This window comes from Rosa rugosa, chromosome 7, assembly GCF_958449725.1.
Source record: "Rosa rugosa chromosome 7, drRosRugo1.1, whole genome shotgun sequence".
NCBI classification, from domain to species: Eukaryota; Viridiplantae; Streptophyta; class Magnoliopsida; order Rosales; family Rosaceae; genus Rosa; species Rosa rugosa.
The window spans coordinates 30,332,143-30,348,893 of NC_084826.1; the positions used below are offsets into that span (position 1 = coordinate 30,332,143).

A 16,751-nucleotide genomic window follows, 5' to 3' on the forward strand; every position below is an offset into this window, starting at 1 on the left:
TTTAGAAGCATCAACTCACAATTGATTCTCTGCTTTGTGACTTGTTCATCGTAATTGGTAATCCTGAGGTCCTCTAAACTTGAACCAGCCCTTTTTTTATTCTTTCTTTTAAATAAAACATGTTAAAAATCGTAGACAATTGTTAGCATATATCCTAACACAGCTCAAGTTTTTGGGGAACAGTTATCACCTGCTTTATCACATATGGTTGGGGATTTTAATCAATTTATACTTATATGTTCACTGTTATTTTTGCCGATTAGGTTTATTTGTAGACATACAATTTGGTTGGTGTACATCTGAGGTTAGAAGGATGAAGTTTCATTTTCTTTATTTTATTTTGGTGCTAGATCCACAGCGATTGGATCATGCCTTTCCAGTACTCCTGAAAGTCGTTCAAAAAGCAATGCGAGTCGAAGAAGGAGATCTTTATCAAAACTAAAAGTCGGAGACCATGTGTTCCTTAAGATTCGACCTTGTTGTGAAATTGAAAGGTATTCCAAAGGCGCAAAACTCACTCCAATGTTTACTGGTCCTTTTGAGGTTTTGGTCTTTGGAGGTAGTTGGTGAACATTCTTATCGAGTATCACTTCCACCTAAACTATCCGGTGTCCGTGATGTATTCCATATCTCTGTTTTGAAGAAAAACCATGAAGATGTTTCACATGTTTTGGATTGGAAAGATTTGAAAATTCACAAAGATCTATCTTATGACGAGAAGCTGGTTAGAATTGTTGATAAAAAAGAACAAATTCTTCATGGTAGGAACATTCGCTTGGTGAAAGTGATCTGGCAGTAACATGGTATTGAGGAAGCAACATGGGGAGTTGGAGACTCGAGTCATGGCTAAATATCCAGATTTGTTTCTGTGTTAGCTAATATGTAGAGGTTTTCTATTTTGACTAGGAAAATGTGAACAGTTTGATCCAAAATTTCATGCTGTGTTAGTACTTTAATGAAGTTTCTTATGTATGAAGTTTTTTGTATTTCTAATTTATTTGTGGTGTAAAGATAACAGTGGCACTCAGACCTTAACTGGGGTAGTGGGGTAGATTGCAAAACCATCCCATGGGTCATTTTGTCAAATTTCACTTTTTGTTCACAATGCCAACTTCTTGATTTATGTACGTAACGGTGTTTTCTCAATCCACTCCTTAGCTCAATTAATGTCCCCACTAACCTCAACAACGTACAAGAGTTTGGAATGGAAACAAGAGGGGAATGCATCTTTTCGCCCCCGGTCAGAAAGTTTGGACCAAAAACTTGACCACCATATGTGGTGTTCAAGGCAGATGCATCATTATTTAACAAAAAATTGAAAGGAATTTATAACTTGTGCAACATCTTTGGATAGTATGGTTGTGAAGTGGTAACATTGAAAGCTTTTGAAGTACTCAAGCTCTACTGGTCATGGTCTCTCTTTCCCTCGTTATTTGGGTCAAGAATATTCCAAGCATTGCTTCTTCAGTCTTTAATTTAGATCTTCTAAACTGTAATCGCCCTAGAGGCTTTTCATCTAACTTACTTTTCTCTTAAAAAAAAATAAAACAAACAAATAAACTCAAGCTGATGCCAAATGCCATATGGAGGGCTTAAAAGGAAAATCTAGCAGATGACTTTGCTCCAACACAGTATGCAAAGCTGACATGGATTTCGCATATGCAAAACTCCTGTCGAATTTGACTGATGAATCCAAATTTATTGTTTTTTTTTTTTAAACAAGAGGACGACGTCAATACATTAATATGGTAGAGAGAGATGTACAGTACACAGTAAATCACCTGCAGTGGGCCTGTCAATATCGAGTTACTGTCTAAAGACCTTAGAAAACTAGAAACTCTAAATAAAGATACCTTGGACAGCGATGTGATTCAAGTAACACGATTCCCTAGTAGTATGAGCCGAGCCAGGTTAAGTTCAAACTCTAATTTATTCATAATGCTTTTATGACCTCCCTATGTAGAGAGGGTTACCCAATCCAACTGAACAAAAGCCTCACCCCGCATTTGTAACTTCTTCTTCCTCATCTTCTGAGGAGGCTTCAAACTATGAACCGACGTTCCATCCTTAATTAGCCTCCTGAGACTTAGACTTATTCCTGCTTCCACGAGGATGTCTCATCTTGTGGATATTACCATATGCGTCCCAAATTTATTATTCTTTAATTAGATTAAATTAATAGTAGGACTCATTGTTTAATAAAAAAAATTAATTTTTTATAATTTTTTAAAACTTTATGAGTAGTATTTTCGATAAAATATTAAAATAGCATATGAGAAAAACATATATATAACAAATCAATTGGCCCAGCACCATTTAATATAGTGACATAAGTCTCCCATTTGTAAGTGGGAGGTCGTGAGTTTGAGTCACAATAGATTAGTTGTTGTATTTAATAAATAATAATAATAATACAAATTAGCAAACTTCCGGCAAATGTCAAAAATTACATAATCTATAAATTTATATTTGACATAATTCATTTCACATCTTTATTGAAATTACTCTAATGTAAGTCGTACATTGAATTTGTTTTGTGGCCAATACAAAAGATGGTGAATCTGGTTGGGGAGAAAGTTTGGTTACAAGGCATTCAGTTCTATACGTACAGGATTTAAAATAGACGTACTGCTAGTTTGATTAAAATACTATTGTTCTTGGGCATCATCACCACGACCTCAAAAATCAAATGCATTATTGTGGGTTCAGTTCTATCAGTACCAATTATTATCGTGACAGGTCTATTCAGTTCAGTGACTTCCAAGACGCAAAAGATTTTCAAAGACAACTGAAGACAACAGATGAACAGAGCTATTACTGTAAATACTACCACGTCCTTGATTGATTTTCCTTGCCTTGTTTGTGTCGAGTTTTTGCACATCGTATCATGACGTCTCCATCTTCTCTTTTCAGTAAATAGTTAAATACATTGCAACTTTCAAGATGCCAACCAATGTGCATTAATATTGTAGACCTGAAAGTAGAAGAGGTAGGTGAAGATCGAGAGCTACTTATTAGCAAAGAGTAAAAAGATATAACCCAGATCAATTTCTCTCTCAGTTAGTGGCTCAGTATCTGATTCAAAAGAAATATCCGGCGTCATGAACACAAACAAAGACAATGGCAAGAAGCCAACCGCCGCCTCCGGGCAGAACTCCACCGACGTCAACCTCAAAGTCAAGAACCAGGTACGTAGTCCGATGTAGTTCAGACCTAGCTAGCTAGAGATAGATAAATCGATCAGCTAATTTATAAGTTTGGTTTTGCTTTAATGATGATCGATCCATCTTGTTACATGTGCGCTTGTCTGTGTCTCTGTAGAAATTGAAAACAATGTACTTCAGGATGAGGCGCAATACTCCGCTCCAGGAGCTTATTGATGTTTACTGTAAGAAAAACGACGTGTACCACTTCCGATTCCTCTTTGATGGCCATGGGATTAATCCCAAGCTCACTGCACTCCAGGTCAACTACGTCCTTTTCTGCTGCGCGCTTTATATTTCTGCATGTTAATATACACATAGTACTTCAAATTATGACCATGCCAGCTGATGTGTTCATACTCACTCTTTCTGCAGTCTGGAATGAAAGATGGGGATGAAATTTCTGCAATGTTGCACGTTGACGGAGGTGGTCGACGTGGCTAGTCGAGAAATTTCAGAAGCTGTAATCAATCTCTTACCAAGTAGAAGTACTATGTGTCTCGTCTATTATCCCCTAAACAAAGAGAACTATGCGTGTCTGTCTATGAACACTATTGCTAGTTCCCCAGATAGTAGAGATGTTGGTTGTGATCTGTTTAATTAGTAACTATGAATGCTTGTTTTAACTAGCTATCGATCTGATTGGTTTTAGTTCATGATTTTCTCCCTTGACTTGACTTAGTTTATAATTGATTATGGCATATTAAATTTGAATTTGAGTATGGCTGTTTGGTGTTCAAGAAGAAGCTCAAAATGAAAACTAATTAATGATTGATTAGTCACACTCTAAATGCTGTTTGAAATTTCTATAATGTGTAATGTGTTGATTGGCTTCATGTTTATAATTACGAAGATACATGAATGCACGTACAACGGGAATCTGTCGTTGGTAATTATCCAATGAAATGAGATATCCCCTACAAGCCACTAGATGATATATCTTGGAAATCTCGGCAAGTGTACTTGTTGATCAAACTATGGTTTTTGTTGATCAAACTATGGTTTTCGAGAACTGCATCAACATGAGATACATCATGATGACCTGAAAATCTAGGTGACTTCACGATATTGCATGTTTGACCAAAAAAAGAAATATTACATGTCGCGTATATTAAGAGCGGGATATGTATTTGATAGAATAATCGAATTGTTTTATAATTACAACTAAGCTTTAAAAATGTAATTTGAAGCTCGATTAACAATAGGACCATCTAAATTATTACCCTCACTGCTAGGGTTTGAGTGAATGCCGCCTCTCATGGGTAGGCGTTTCTGCGCCTTCCTCCATCTTCAATGGAGTAAAATTCCGGCGCTTTCCCTGGTGTCACAGATGTCGAGTACGGCCCTTGCCGCCTCTTCCTTTTTACCATTTTTTCTCCAAGAAGTTGAGATCCTTGACCTGTTTTGCGGCGATGGATTTCTTTTCTACCCTAACTACTTCTAACTGGGGTTTGGAATTGTTCTCGGATCGGCACCCAGGATTGGTGGCGGCTGGCGACTGGAAGGTCTGTGGGATCCAGGGACCCTAATGTCGTCTTGGAGGTCAGGATTCGGATTAGGTGTGGCTCCGGTATGTCGGCAGTCAGATCGGTGGTGGAACTATGGTTTGGGGGACCCGAACCAAATATGGGATCCCGGACCTACTGCTTGGTGGTTGAAGGTTGCTGCACGCTGGGCGTTTGGACGGAAGATCCTGTCATGGTTTCAGGTTGTGTCGTGGATCAGGGTGTTACGGCTGGCGGTGGTGTTAGGTCCTCCCAGCGAGGGGTTTTTCCATTTGTGGCGCGGTGGAACGATTGGGCGAGGAGCGCTAGGGCTGGCTGTGGTTGGTGAGGGTGACGCCGTGGGTTCTTCCGCCGGTGACATTTGCCTGCTGCAAGCTGGGGTGCACAGACATTTGGGTGTCCAGAGATGAGTCGATGATAGGGTGCCCATGTGCTTGGGTGACCAAATCAGATTCAAATGGGCTTGGGCTCTTGTCAAGTCTGCTTTGGCAGACTTGATTTGGGTCTCGAGCCAGATTTGGATCCGTATTTGGGATCCGGGTCGCTTACAGATTCAGATCTTGGATCCGAGACAACTGCTCATATTGATCTGGTATTGGTTCTGGTTCTTAGGAGTTCGTTTGCTAATTTTCGAGTTTCTAACACCTTCGGTTACTTTCGAACTCCTGGTGAGTGAATCACCTCTCCTAGGTGATCATATCACCGGTTACGGTTACGGTTACTATTATATTTACACTGCTCTCGTGACATAAGCAGTGCAGCAATGTCATCCGACATCAAGTCACATGGTTACCTTTCATTTTAGATGCGTCTGTGCGTCTTGTTATCCCTTATTGTTTTCCTACTTTATAGATGCGTTTTGTGCATCTTGTTATGCTTTATTGTTTTTCTTTCGATGTTTTTGCATCGCTCCATGTACTTCTCAATTTCACTTAATATAGTTTGTCGTCTTTCCCTTAAAAAAAAAAATTTTAAAAATGTAGCTTATTTAAATAAGGACTAAATACTATTTAGTCCTTGAAGTTTTGACCATAAAACACTTCAGTCCCTGACCTTATAATTTCACACGTTTAGTCCCTGTACTTCAAAATTTCAGACCAATAGGTCCTTGTCGTCTAAAAGTCACGGCGAAATGTCTATTATATCCTCAGAGAAAGGAATAAATTTATTAAAAAAAAAAAGAACTGAGGGCATAATAGACATTTCGCCGCGACTTTTAGACGGTAAGGACCTATTGGTCTGAAATTTTGAAGTACAGGGACTAAACATGTGAAATTAGAAGGTCAGGGACCGAAGTATTTTATGGTAAAAAGCTCAAGGATTAAACAGTATTTAGTCCTTTAAATAAGCATACTTATATCAGTGAGTAGGCATGACATGCTACTAAGTGCCACTCACACTTTCACGAGGTGGTTAATTTAGAATGCGATTATAAATAAATAAAATTAATTAATTGTTTAATTAATTCTAGGGCTGGGATTTTTGAACTGAAAATCCGAGGAACCGACCTGAAATGGTCGGTTCGGTGCGGTTTCGATCGGTTCTTGATATGAGACTTTCGGTTCCATATAGAAACCGACCCAAGGAAGAGGGTATCGGTTCGGTCCCGGTGTTTGGTGTCCGTCATCCCTTAGAACCGAATATCCATTAATAGACACGTTGCCTAAATCGACTAAAACCCTAAAGGCCTAAAGTGCTAAACGCCTAAAGTGTTAAACGCCTAAACAGGTCAGAACCCAAACACGCCTCCTCTCATGAGTTCTTCACTTCTTCGCCTCTTCCCCAAAATTCAATTAATCGATTCAAACCATTCCCACTCTCGTTGAGATCGCCATTTGGCCATTTCGATTTCGAGTTCGATTTGAATACCCAAACATTTCTTTTTCATTCCCAACTTCCCATTCTCGTTGAGATCACCATTTCGATTTAAATACCCAAACATTCCCAAACTTGATACAAGGATGAAGGGAGAAAGCTTTGATCTGTCCAAGGAGCCACAGAGTGGGAAGAGGTTGAAGTGCTCGAGTGTTGAGAACTTGAGATCAAGTGAAAGCCGATCACTTGGTGCTCGTAGAAATTGATCCTGCCCTGTTAGCTTTGCAGGTTTGTAATCTTTGATTCTTTGTTATAAACTTCATTTGTGGTGGTCTAGGAGTCTGATTGCCTTGTTTGCTTTGCAAGTTTGGTGTTTCTTGCCTCCAAATTGATGCTTTGCGGCGGCTTCTATGCTTGGGGAGATTCGTAGTTTTTTTTTAGCGCGAGGAGTTTCTCGCTGATGATTGTTCTGAAGGTATTGTAACCGTTGATGATTCTCAAATTTAATGTAGGACGAAAGAGAGTAGACTCATACAATTCAATCGTGGATTTTGACATGCAAATTCTATATTGAGTATTCTATGCAGGCTCATTCTTTTCCATCATGCCCCAAACTTCTGGTGCCGGACAATCTGGGTCCAACAAGTCTGATGCTTCTGATTCTTAACAATCTGAGCCATCCTCTACTTGCAATGAAATCGTTATTGCAAGCAACAACCCAGAAGCAAGCAAGGGTCGAAGCACTGCTCCTATGAAAAGAAAACGAGGAGAGAAAGGCAAGTAGAGGTCAGATGTCTAGGATCATTTCACAAAGGTGGATCATCCATTAATCGACACTATTGATGGAGTTGAGAAGGTGGTTGGCAATACCAAACGAGCTCAATGTAAGTATTGTCCGACACATTTGGCATGCAATCCTTATGATAATGGAACTTCCTCTCTTAGGAAACACATAGAGATAGTCTGCAAAGGGTACTCGGGTAGAGTTAAGGTTGAATCTGGGCAACAAGTGTTAACCAGTGATGGTAAAAGAGGGAAAGGCAGTTTAGTTTTTGTGAATTGGAGTCAGGATAATTGCATTGAAGCTGCTACTCATATGATTGTTGTCGATGAACTTCCTTTTAGTTTCATCAAAAAACTTGGGTTTAATTACTTTTGTAGTGTTGTTGTGCCTCTTTTTAAAGTCCTTTGTAGAGGAGTGATAATGAAAAACTTTCTTCGTATGTATGATGCGAAGAAGGAAGAGTTGAGGAGGGAATTAAAGTCTCATTGTGTTAGTTTGACAACTGACACTTGGACTTCTTGTTAGAATATAAACTACATGGTAGTTACTGCTCATTTTATTGATCGGGGATGGACAATGCATAAGAGAGTGCTTGCATTTTGTGTAGTTTCAAATCATCACGGTGTAACAATTGGTAAACTGTTAGAGTCTTGTCTCATTGATTGGTAAATTGATAAAGTTTTAACTGTTTCTGTTGACAATGCATCTGCGAACAAGCATGCTATTGATTATCTTAGGAGGAAAATGTGTAGTTGGGATATTAAACCAGTTTGTGGAGGTAGGTTTATGCATGTGAGATGTTTAGCTCACATTGTAAACCTCATTGTGAGGTCTGGTTTGAAGTTGATGGAGAGGTCAATGGCAAGCATAAGGAATGTTGTGAGGTATGTTAGGAGCTCAAGTGCTAGGTTAGAGGAATTTAAAAAGGCTGTGGAGAAGGAGAAAGTTGAATGCAATAAGATTTGCATTTTAGATGTTCCAACAAGGTGGAATTCCACATTTCTTATGTTGGACACATCTTTGGAGTTGAAAAAGGCTTTTGAGAGGTTGTTTGTTGATGATGAAAGGTACCGTAGCTACTTTGATGAAGATGAAGAAGTTACTGAAGATGAGGCAGAGACTACAAGTAGGAGGAGAGTGCCTACGAAAAGAGTTGGGCCACCAACTAAAACAGATTGGGACAATGCAGCCATTTTTGTGAAGTTCCTGAAGGTCTTTTATGATGTGACACTTAATGTAAGTGCTTCACTTACCCCTACTGCACACAAGGCCTTCCATGATGTGTAACCATTGAAGCTGAGCTTGAAGAACTAAGCTCAATTGGTGTAGGGCCAGATTCAAGTGAATCTGGCCTGGTATTGTATGACATGGCAGTTCAAATGAAGACCGAGTATGACAAGTATTTTGGTTCCTTGGATGACATGAACCAACTTTTCCTAGTTGCTGTGGTCTTAGATGTAACGTCCCGAACCTAAATTTACCAGTTTACGAGTCTTTCGATGGGTAAACGACATTTACATTTACTTTTTGGCTCCGTTTCGACATTTTAGGGGACCCTAAAAGTTGGCTTTTTGTTCGAGTCAAAATTTGAGAAAATGTTCTTCATGAAAGTCGTAAAGGACGTTAAACCGAGTTCGTGGACATGCAGCACGTTAAAATCGGAGCTGTAACGAAAAAGTTATATAAGTTGGAATGTAATGGCAATTTTGTAAATTGGGGGATTTTTTTGGTATATGGGGGTTTCCCAAAGGGGAAACCCATTATTTTCGGGGGCTTCCATTTCTGGAAGCTGACGAGAGAAAGAGAGGGAACTCGAGAGAGAGAGGAAGATAGCCGGCAGTGGGTTTCCCGGCCTCACCACCGGCGTTTTCGGCCACCCCCGGCCGTGCAACCGGGCTCCCATGGACGTCTCACCTTCCTCTTCCTCCCTGTGGCCACGATGCACTATGATAATGGCAGAATACGGCGCAACAAGCTTGATTTCCGGCGAGCACGTTATTGGTTTTCCGGCCAATTCGTGATTTTCCTGCCATGTTAGACGACTCCACCGTCTGGGCTTTTTAGCCCCTTCCTCCACGGTCCTAATCCACCAAGTTTCATGTTCCAATTCAGCTGGAGGAGGGTGAATCGAAGATTTGAGCTAAATTTGGAGATTTCAGATTTGAGGTAAATTCGACCCTTTAGACTTGAAATTGAACTTGACCACAGTTATGAAAGACGCTTAGAATGTTGATTTGATGATGTTGGTAAAATTTGGGAGCCAGATGTGGTGGTTGACCGGCGGCGCGTGGGGCCTAGGCACAGCCACCTGTGGCGGCGCGTGAGGGCGCGTCCGGCCATTCCTGGTGAGTTGTTTGGTCTATTGAGTAGTATATATTGTTACGAATTTATGGATAGGTGTTTGGTGGAAGTTGGAGGAGGTTTGGATATTAATCAGAATTTCCGAAGTTCAATAGTTTGGTAATGGATTTATGAGAATTCCACTATCAGATTTCTCTTAGCTTTGCCCTAGAAACCTTCAATTAAAGAATTGGTGCAAATGATAAAGTTTTAGTTTAATTAGAGAAGAAATAGAAATGTTAATTCATGAGGATTTAATGTGGGAATCGTATTTAATTTCCGGATTGTTATTCACGAATTATAATTGTGTACAAGGCGATATACCGAGCTATTGCTCGATGAAGGAATTCGTATACGTGATCGCCTAAATAGTACTGTGAGTGGACATTTATTTTAAATTAAATGTGCATGCAGTATAATATTATTTTCCGATTGAGGTTTAATTTATTATTTGAATTATTGAGCATTATGATTTTATGAGCTTGATTTCTTGAGATTTATTACGCTCTATGAGTTACGAGATTTTTAGTGGATTTCCTTCCCGAGGACTTTCAATAGATTTTTCAAGCTATTTATTTATGAGTTATTGAGATGGGAAACGATTCTCGGGAAGTGATTAATTAAGAAAATATTATGGGAATTATTGTTTTCGAATATGAGTTTATATGATATACGAGTACGAAGGATTTAGCAAATATTTGAGCATGGTTGAATTATCGAGATTTATTGAGTTTTGAGCTCTGCACTTATCAGCCTTGAAGTTAGATTGAGATTTCTTTCCGAAAGCATTTATTGATTTACAGAGTATTTGATTTATGCTTTCGAGGATTTATTGAGATATTGAGATTTGAGTTAGCGAGATAATCCTGAGTTATGCTTTCGGTGAATTATTAATGTTTTATTGAAGTAACAGCGAGTTTCTTTCCGAAAGCAAGTAATTGAAAGAGGTTGTTTCCAGTTTATTGAGGAGGCTATTCAGTTTATTGAGGAGGCTATCTTCGGCGCATGCGCATATTACCTAGTTGGCAGTCCCTTCTAGGTAATAATCTGGTTGGCAGTCCCTTCCAGACTATATTCCGGTTGGCAGTCCCTTCCGATGCGTCATCTGGGTGGCAGTCTCTCCCAGATGGCATGAGATGGTTAGTTGGCAGTTCCTTCTATCCATCGCCTCCTATTCCGGTTGGCAGTCCCTTCCGATGCTTCATCTGGGTGGCAGTCCCTTCCAGATGACATGAGGTAGTTAGTCGACAGTCTCGTCTACTACCTGTGGTTAGTTGGCAGTCCCTTCTACCACCGCCTCCTATTCCGGTTGGCAGTCCCTTCCGATGCGTCATCTGGGTGGCAGTCCCTCCCAGATGGCATGAGATGATTAGACAGCAGTCCTTTCTAGTCATCAAGCAAGCCTCTTGAAAAGGATGTTTTTATAAGGATTGAGGATGAGATTTTAAGAGATTTCAAGATGTTTTATTTCTACGCGATTAAGATTGCAGTAAAGATGATGATTAAAAGTATTTTTCAAGATTGTTACTGCATGCGAGATTTTAGAGAATAACTTGGGAAAGCATTAAGTTTTACTTATTAATTCGAAATTATTTATTTTTCGTCCACTCACTCTAACGGTTTCTAAATGTTTTCCCCTGGGCCCTTCGGTTTCAAATGCCCAGTTTGCAGGCCAGTTTAGCTTGAGGTCGAGCGTACATGGGGTTGAGGCATAGCTGTCATAGCTTCCGCATTATAAAAGTATCGGCCTTTATCTTGTATTCTACCTTCTTGTACTCCTAAGAAATAGATTGCTCTGATAACCTTTGAGATTAATATGTTTAAGTTCAGAATTGTTTGTGAAATTGGGAGGTGTTGTGATTTAGGGGGCATGGTGGCTCCAGAAGTTTGTGGTGGATTATTTTAGAAGTGTAAATGTCTTTCTACAGGTTTTTGGGTAGTCCACTTTTAGAGGGAGTTCCGCCAAATTTTTTGGTAGAATTTCTTCTAAGGTGGGCCCCGCAGGGCCACTTTGGATTTCAAGGTGAAATCCGGGGCGGGTCCTGTCATTAGATCCTAGGTATAAGTTGAGAAACATTGGTAGAGTGTGTGAGGTGTGGCTGAATTTGCCTAGTGGGGAGATCAAGAAGAAATCGAAGGAAGTGAAGCAACTTATTATAGAACTTTGTGACTTGTACAGTCAGTCTAATGATACATCAAGTGGAGGACAGAAGAAGAAAACACCAAGTACTAACTAGTAATAGTAGAGGCAGATCGAGGGCAGTAAGTGGGAAAAGGGCTGTTATGCTTGAAGATTGGAATAGGCAGCTTGAACAAAACAATGAAGTTGTTGTGGGACATGAAGTGGATCGTTATTTGCTGGACCCTATAGAAAAACCTGAAGTGAAGCAAGGAGAAGAGGATGATTGGAAGATTTTGGATTGGTGGAAGCTGAATGGAGGTAAATATCCCAACTTGCAAGCATTGGCCAGAGATGTATTAGCAATACAAGTGTCTACAGTTGCAAGTGAGTCCAGTTTCAGCACTGGAAAAAGGGTGATTGATCCATATAGAAGCTCTTTAACTCCTAGGACAGTTGAAAAGTTAATATGTCTGCAAAATTGGCTAAAGTCTGATTCAATTATGGGGTTGGAATATGTACCAAGTGTAGATGAAATGGAGACCTATGAATAACTTGAAGCTGGTATGTGTTTCTAACTTTCTGTGCTTAAAGACTTAAATTTTATTTATTTTTTCTCTGTTAAAATTCCCTTGAACCATACTGATTTGTTCTTTTTCTGCAGAACATGAAAAGGAGGACAGAGACAAGGCCAACAGTGTTAGTGGATCTGCAGAAACACCAAGTGTGAAAACAACCAAAACCAAAAGTAGTGAGGCTTCAGTTTCAGCCCCTACAACCAAGAAGAAGAAACATAAAAAATGATGTAGGTTTGCTTTGTCAAGGTATGAAGTTTGCAGTTTGCAGATTTTTAATTTTTGAAGGCTTCAATTGTTTTCTCACTTTTCTGTTTTCATTTAGTTAATGGCAGTTTAGTGAATGGCAGGTTTAGAATTGAACAATATGTCATAATCTTAATTTTTGAATAATGCAGAATTGCTTGTATGCCTATTTGCCTTGGTGATTGCTCATTTGATTCTTGGATTGGTGGAATGGTGTAATGAGGAAGCTGGGAGGAGTCTGCATTGCAGCCATTGCTGATGGAGTTGTGCAGATGCTTATTGCTTTAAAATTTTAACCTATTGTGGAGTGTGTCAAACTGCTCATTGTGATTATGTTGGAAACTTGGAATGTTGCAGACTTTCTTGTTCTGTTTCATACTTTCAGTCGGAATGTTTAGTTATTTCAATTGTTTCTATATTATTTGTTTTGTTTCAGACTTCCAGTTGTAGTTTGTACTTTGCATTTGCAAGTTGGACAGTTTGTAACGTTCTAATGGCATAATGGCATGTGTTTATGACTTTGTATGGTCTTGCCAAGTTTCTGCGATGCTTTATTGAAAGTGATTATGCAAATGCATATTGCAATTTTGTAGAATTTCTGTAACTTTTGTAAATCAGGTCAGTTTTGAAACAGGAACCGAAAAAACCGAAAACCGAACCGTATGTGATCAGTTTGGTCCCATCTCGGTTCCAAAGATGAAAAAATGCAAACCCGAACCGAAAATATACTGATCGGTTCGGTCTCGGTTCCAATGAAAAACTGCCAAAATAGGACCAATCCTAGCCCTAATTAATTCCATTGTCGATTTAGCTAAAACTTAAAAGGTCACACATATATAATAGTTCTAACGACCTCGGATCCTTCACCCAAAACAACAAAAATAGAGTTTTTTTCCACACAAATTTTTCTTTATTCTTGTTTTCCCTATCAGTCCATAGGAGGTAGTATGAGAATTTCTTTAAAGCTTTTTATTTATTTAGTAAAACTAAATAAAACGATTATTAACCCTCACTAAATACTTTGCTGAACGATAATAAATATTTTTGAAACCCCCCTCTCCAAATTTATTTTATTAATCCAAAGTAAATACATTATTAACCAACCACTTTTAGTCTTTAGCCAAAAAAAAATTTCTTTATTGGAAAATCTATAGATTATGTAAACTGATGGGGAAAACTTGTAGTAAAAATTAGACATTTGGAAAATTTTATCAATATTATTATTAAGAGAAAACGTGTTGTTAGCCGAAATCAAAATTTTTGACTGAAATAATCCGAAATGATTAAAAACTTGGAGAATTAATTAATTCGCAAGGGCAATTATGATAATTACCAATATATTTTATTAAGAAAAATAAATAAAAAGAATTTCATAAGTCCATAACTCAATAACTGTTTTATTCTACCCTAAACCAAATGAGTCTAATTGAAAGCAGCTCTAGAAACCCTAGAGTCTGAGCAGAGAGAGGCGGCGGTTGATTCTGTTGAATCTGGTACAGACGAGGCTTCTCGTCGTTGAGACTGTTCGCGGCGGGGCTCTAATCGTAGAAGACTTGTTGTGCGCTGGGAGGAGTGCGGTGCGATCGGGGGTTGCAAAGAAGCGGATCAGAGGTGGTGATTTTCCGGATTGGACGAGGCTCGCTTCGCCGATCTCGGCTGTGGGCAGATTTCGTGCCGGCTGCACTGGGATTGAGGTGTGCGGCTTGGATCGTCAGTAGTCTTTGCTCGGATTGTTTCTGCCAGATCTGATGGTGCAGTGGGCTGGGCGTCCACCAGAGAGACGGAAAGCGGCAGCGGCAATCTTACCAATATGGGCTAAGGCAGTTTTCCTCTTTGCTCGGGTTTGGGCCTGGGTCTAACCTTGGGCTGATGGGCTCCTTGCTTTGGACAAGTATGGAGGATGTCTTGCCACCCTCATTGGTCACTTAGTGATGAAGATAGGCCTGGGCTAAATGGTGGACCTTCGTAGCTTTAGATTGATATATGGTCCATGACCAATTGTTTCGGATCATGATTGCTTCGGGAGTTGGTAATTATATGAAATAAGATTGGTTGTCAAGCGGCTTATGGACAAGGAGTTGGCTCCTATTTGTTTGCTATGAAGTAGCTTTTTGTTGGTACCACAATTGCGTGAATGGCTAATAGGAGGCTAGAATATGAGTTTGCCCTAGGAGACACAGAGTTGTTTTTTGTACTATAAGCTCGCTTATAGCGAGCTCTAAACAGTCTTGTAATGAGTTTGCATTTGCTTGGTAGAGTTCGGGACTTGTCCATTCCTACTCAAGTGTATGTTAGACTCTAGTTTACAATTGGCGTCAAATGGCCTTAACTACACCTCCACTAAGTGGTTGCAGCGCCTCTATCTACGGCGCTGTGCCCCTTGTTGGGGACTTCTAACCTTGCAGGCACATTTGCAGCTGGTATATGTGATCTCGTCACTTTTGCGATATCAGTAAATGCATCAGGCATCAAATCTACTACGTTCTAAAGATAGATTATTCTTTTCACTAGTTATTGTTAAAGGAAACTACGAGCTACTTGAAATCCGAATTTGAGATGAAGGATCTTGGAAAAACTCGATTCTGTCTAGGCCTTGAATTAGAACACTGAGTTTGTGGAATACTAATCCATCAGTCTGCGTATGTCCAAAAGATGCTCAGGCGATTTAACATGGACAAAGCGCATTCTGCTTGCACTCCCATGATCGGTCGAAGTTTGGATGCAAGGAAAGATCCATTTCGTCTAAAGGAAGATGATGAAGAGGTGTTGGGAGCTGAAATTCCCTATCTAAGTGCAATAGGCGCATTATTGTACTTAGCCTAGTGTACTCGACCAGACATTGCATTCTCAGTGAACTTGTTAGCTAGATGTAGCTTAGCGCCAACGCAACGTCACTAGAATGGTATTAAGAACATTTTTCGATACCTAAAAAGGAACCATTGACTTGGGACTATTCTTTCCCTACAGAGAGATAAGAGAGACCGTAGATGGAACTGCAATCCCTAAAGGAAATGTTGATGGCGAAAGCACCACCCACTACATCGAAACCCCAAATAATGTTTTGGTTGGTTTTGCTGATGCTGGCTACCTCTTTGACCCACATAAAGGTCGTTCCCAAACTGGTTATGTATTTACCATTGGCAACACAACGATATCTTGGAGATCAACAAAGCAAACCCTTGTGGCTACCTCCTCGAACCACTCTAAGATCATTGCTCTACATGAGGCGGTTTGTGAGTGTATATGGTTAAGGGCTATCATTACACATATTCGAGGGACTAGTGGTTTGAGTTCTACCTCTGAAGAGCCTACTTGCATTTATGAAGATAATCCAGCTTGCATCGAACAGATGAAGCTAGGATATATCAAGGATGATAATACAAAACACATATCGCCAAAGTTTTTCTACAATCAGCAACAACAGGCTCTCCTCAAGATTCAAGTGAATCAAGTAAGGTCTGAGGAGAATGTGGCAGATTGGTTTACCAAATCATTGCCTAAGGCCATATTTGAGAAACATGTGAAAAACATAGGAATGCGAAGACTTTCCAAGCTCCCTTGACTGATGTAAGGATCAAGGGGAGGTGTAGACTTCAGGGGGAGTCTAACACACACATGTCATCATCAAATGTGATAGGTGCGTTGTGCTCTTTTCCTTCGAACAAGGTGTATTTCTCCCACAAGATTTTTATTGTTACTTGGCAAGGTTTTTAGTGAGGCAACAATTCATGCACTATTTCATCTTTGACTTGGCACAAGGGGGAGTGTTAAAGGAAAAACACGTTATGTGCCTTCGTCAAAGTAACTGACGAAGAGGGAATTAGCGGTTACAGCTCAATTATCCATTATTGTCATTATTGTAATTGCTATTACCATTGTAATCCTCACCCTATATAAAACGACTATCTAATGAAATGAGTAGATTAATTTCCCCATTTTACTTTGGGTGGTGCTATTCACACACTCATTTTCTCTATTCACACACCCCCTCTATTTTTATATTACTTTAATTCAATTCTGTTTTACAAATTACCCTAACTACCCTCCCTTGTAATTCTATTTCTTTTATTTTTTATTTTTTCTTTTATCTATTTGGCAAGTCAATCATGAATCAAACATCATTATGCAATAAATTAATTTTCTTTTACCTATAAATGAAGGAAA

At 39.4% G+C, this 16,751-nt stretch overlaps 1 protein-coding gene across 1 annotated transcript; it reads left to right on the forward strand.

Moving 5' to 3' along the window:
* Positions 1-2,953: 2,953 nt before the first annotated feature.
* LOC133719751 (small ubiquitin-related modifier 1-like) lies at positions 2,954-3,889 on the forward strand. Its single transcript, XM_062145921.1, has 3 exons — positions 2,954-3,188; positions 3,322-3,465; positions 3,579-3,889. The coding sequence occupies exons 1-3, from the start codon at positions 3,102-3,104 to the stop codon at positions 3,645-3,647; spliced, it is 300 nt and encodes a 99-aa protein (XP_062001905.1). The 5' UTR covers positions 2,954-3,101; the 3' UTR covers positions 3,648-3,889.
* Positions 3,890-16,751: the final 12,862 nt, after the last annotated feature.